The sequence below is a fragment of the Setaria italica genome, chromosome III, assembly GCF_000263155.2.
Source record: "Setaria italica strain Yugu1 chromosome III, Setaria_italica_v2.0, whole genome shotgun sequence".
In the NCBI taxonomy this organism is placed as follows: domain Eukaryota; kingdom Viridiplantae; phylum Streptophyta; class Magnoliopsida; order Poales; family Poaceae; genus Setaria; species Setaria italica.
The window spans coordinates 19964951-19967569 of record NC_028452.1 but is presented as its reverse complement, the minus strand read 5'-3'; the positions used below and the strand labels follow the sequence as shown (position 1 = coordinate 19967569).

Here is a 2619-nt window from a genome sequence, read left to right as displayed (position 1 = left end):
CCCCCCCCCCCCCCCCCCCCCCGCGAGAAGCGACGGGCTAGAGTCCAAAACAGACAAGCGTCCAACGGGGCCAAAAGAGAAAGGACCCTGTAGCCATTTCCAATCTATCCCTCCATGGATGGACCGGAGCTAGGAGGCGCGGGTCGTGAAAGAGACGAGTACCCACCCGGGTGTTTTGGGCGTAGGTTCGCACTACACTTTCGGCGGCGACCTAGTGGTCGTGCTTGAAGTGAAATGCTCGAGTTGGATGCACGACAAGGCGATCTAAGGCTATATCCGTAGTGGTTAATTTCATGTGAAATGAGACTGCTGACTTTGGTGTATGTAGCATATGGATATCTCAATTTGTTCGTGATCTGATATATACATTCCATGAACTTTGTTCTCCCAAAACAACTATGCTAGTGGTTTCCCTTATGCCACGACATGGGTGGGCAACTGCCACTTGATGAGCTCGTCTACATTCGTTAAGCTAACAGACAACAAAAAAAGCTCATGAGCCTCTAGCTTATTTTAGCTCTAGCAATACTTAAATTAGCCCTTACCAGGTAAGGTGGTGTTACAGATCCATGACTCGATTAACCAGGGTTTAAATTTAAAAGTGCCTATACATATTTGAAAAGGATGAAATGACTATGTTTGTGTATATATCCTTGGTTCATTTTTAGAAGTCGAAGATCTTACCTTCTTTATCTAAAAAAAATTACGAAGTATTGAGTATTGACTAATGATCAATAATTTAATTACTTTCATAACATAATATGAGCATAAATACCGTCGCAATCCTTTAGCTACCAACTTAATTACTGGTTATCTTATTTTTGTCCCTTAGATATAATGAATAGCACAGCTCCTACTCTTTCTTTTTTTTTGTTATATAAAAAGGAAAAAAATAAAACTTCGGAATCGCCGACGTCGACTAGTGACAAGAATAGGAGGAGCACGAAAGTGACGTGTGCTCCGGATAAACTTCCCATGTGTTATGTGTACCAGCAACAACCAGCTTAAACCAACAACGTATAGTAGTAGTAGTAGTAGTAGCCGCAGCTTGCTAAAAAGTGACCTAAAGCCCGTAGAAGTGTAGAACTAAACGACAGCGCCACTACGTGACGAACGGGAGACACTGCCACGGCACATACACATGCGTGCTTAGGCTTCGGAAACTGATGCCATCGAGCAGCGCGGCAAAAATGAAACGGATCGGAGATCGACCAGCGTACGTGGCGACACGTACACATACTCTAGCTATAGTAAAATATACGTAACGTACCATGAACGTGTCCCCGATGTTGACGACGAGCGCGCCGGGCCTCGGCCGCACGGGCCGCCACTCGCCGTCGACGAGCACCTGGAGCCCGTCCACGGCGCCGTCCTGCAGCAGGAGGGTGAGCGCCGACGGGTCGCAGTGCGGGCCCGTGCCCAGCGTCCGCTCCGGCTCTGGGCACGGCGGGTAGTAGTTGCACCGCATGATGGCGCCGCCGTCGGCGAAGAAGTCCCTGTAGCAGCTCCGACCCACGCCCAGGCTCGCCCCGATCACCTCCATTATCGCCAGCGACACCTGCTCCATCGCCTCGCAGTAGTCCTGGTACACCGTCCTGCAGCATATATACATATATACACGTCCATGCATGCATGGCACATGTATACACCCATGTCATGTACATGTGAACATCTATCGCATGGAGGATCGGATCGGAGTAGCTATATCTGCAGCAGGTTGATTTACCGTACCCTAAGGGTTTGAAGTCGCTGCCTAGGACGGAGGCGAAGTAGTCGACGACGACGCGGCCGCCGGACGTCCGGTGGCCGAAGGAGAGTGTCTCCTTCCAGGGCAAGTTGGCCGTGAAGCGGTCTACATGAGCGGCGGCGTAGCCGGTCACGTTCCCTGGGGCGCGGCGGGCGCGCTGCTTCGTGGCGAGCGGCAGGCGGAAGAAGCCCGCGGCGCCGTCGAGCGCGGCGCGCGCCAGCGCCGGGTCCAGCCCGTGCCCGGTCACCTGGAAGAGCCCGTAGCTCGCGCACGCCGCGGCGACCTGCTCGGCGGCGCGGCGCATCCCGGGGCCGTCGCCGCGCATGGCGGCCCCGACGTCGACCACGGGCGCGTCCAGCTCCCTCTCCGACGAGGCCAGCGCGTCGGCCTGGGGCCAGACGAACGGGTCCGGGATCTTTGGCTGACCCCAGCAGAGGCTGATGACGGCAGCGTCGCCGTCGGCGTCGGCAGGAGGGACGGGGCGGAGTACGCGACGAGCAACATCCATGCCAACTGGGTGGACAGTGCCGCGGCTGCTGTGATGTGGATTCTCTGGCATTTTGTTCAGGAGGAATAGGTAGAGCGCGCTCGTGTCCCTGGCCCAGGCAAGTGGTTTGCGAATGCCCGTGGACGAAGGCCTCCTGAGCAAGTAGTCGCGCTATATGTAACGGCTGACGGGAAGGCTTGAGGCTCCAGTGATGAGCAAGTGTGACCTCGTATCTAAGCGAGAGGCGGACGTGCGAGGGATAGGAGGGAGAAATCGGTGATGGAATCGATTTGGACGCGTCTGGCAGGGTGGGTGATGTGTCGTAACGTCGTACCCTGCCAGTGCCTGACTGCCTGTTAGCAGTAGGGTAACTGGAGATGGAGTT

At 54.8% G+C, this 2619-nt stretch overlaps 1 protein-coding gene across 1 annotated transcript in view; it reads right to left on the bottom strand.

Moving 5' to 3' along the window:
* Positions 1–2366, bottom strand: part of LOC101757152 (gibberellin 20 oxidase 2) — a 3289-nt gene extending 923 nt beyond the window's left edge. Inside the window, exons 1-2 of the mRNA XM_004961981.2 lie at positions 1732–2366; positions 1271–1595 (exon numbers count right to left, since the gene is read on the bottom strand). Coding sequence (XP_004962038.1) covers positions 1271–1595; positions 1732–2306 — 900 coding nt within the window. The 5' untranslated portion in view covers positions 2307–2366. The remainder of the gene's footprint in view (positions 1–1270; positions 1596–1731) is intronic.
* Positions 2367–2619: the final 253 nt, after the last annotated feature.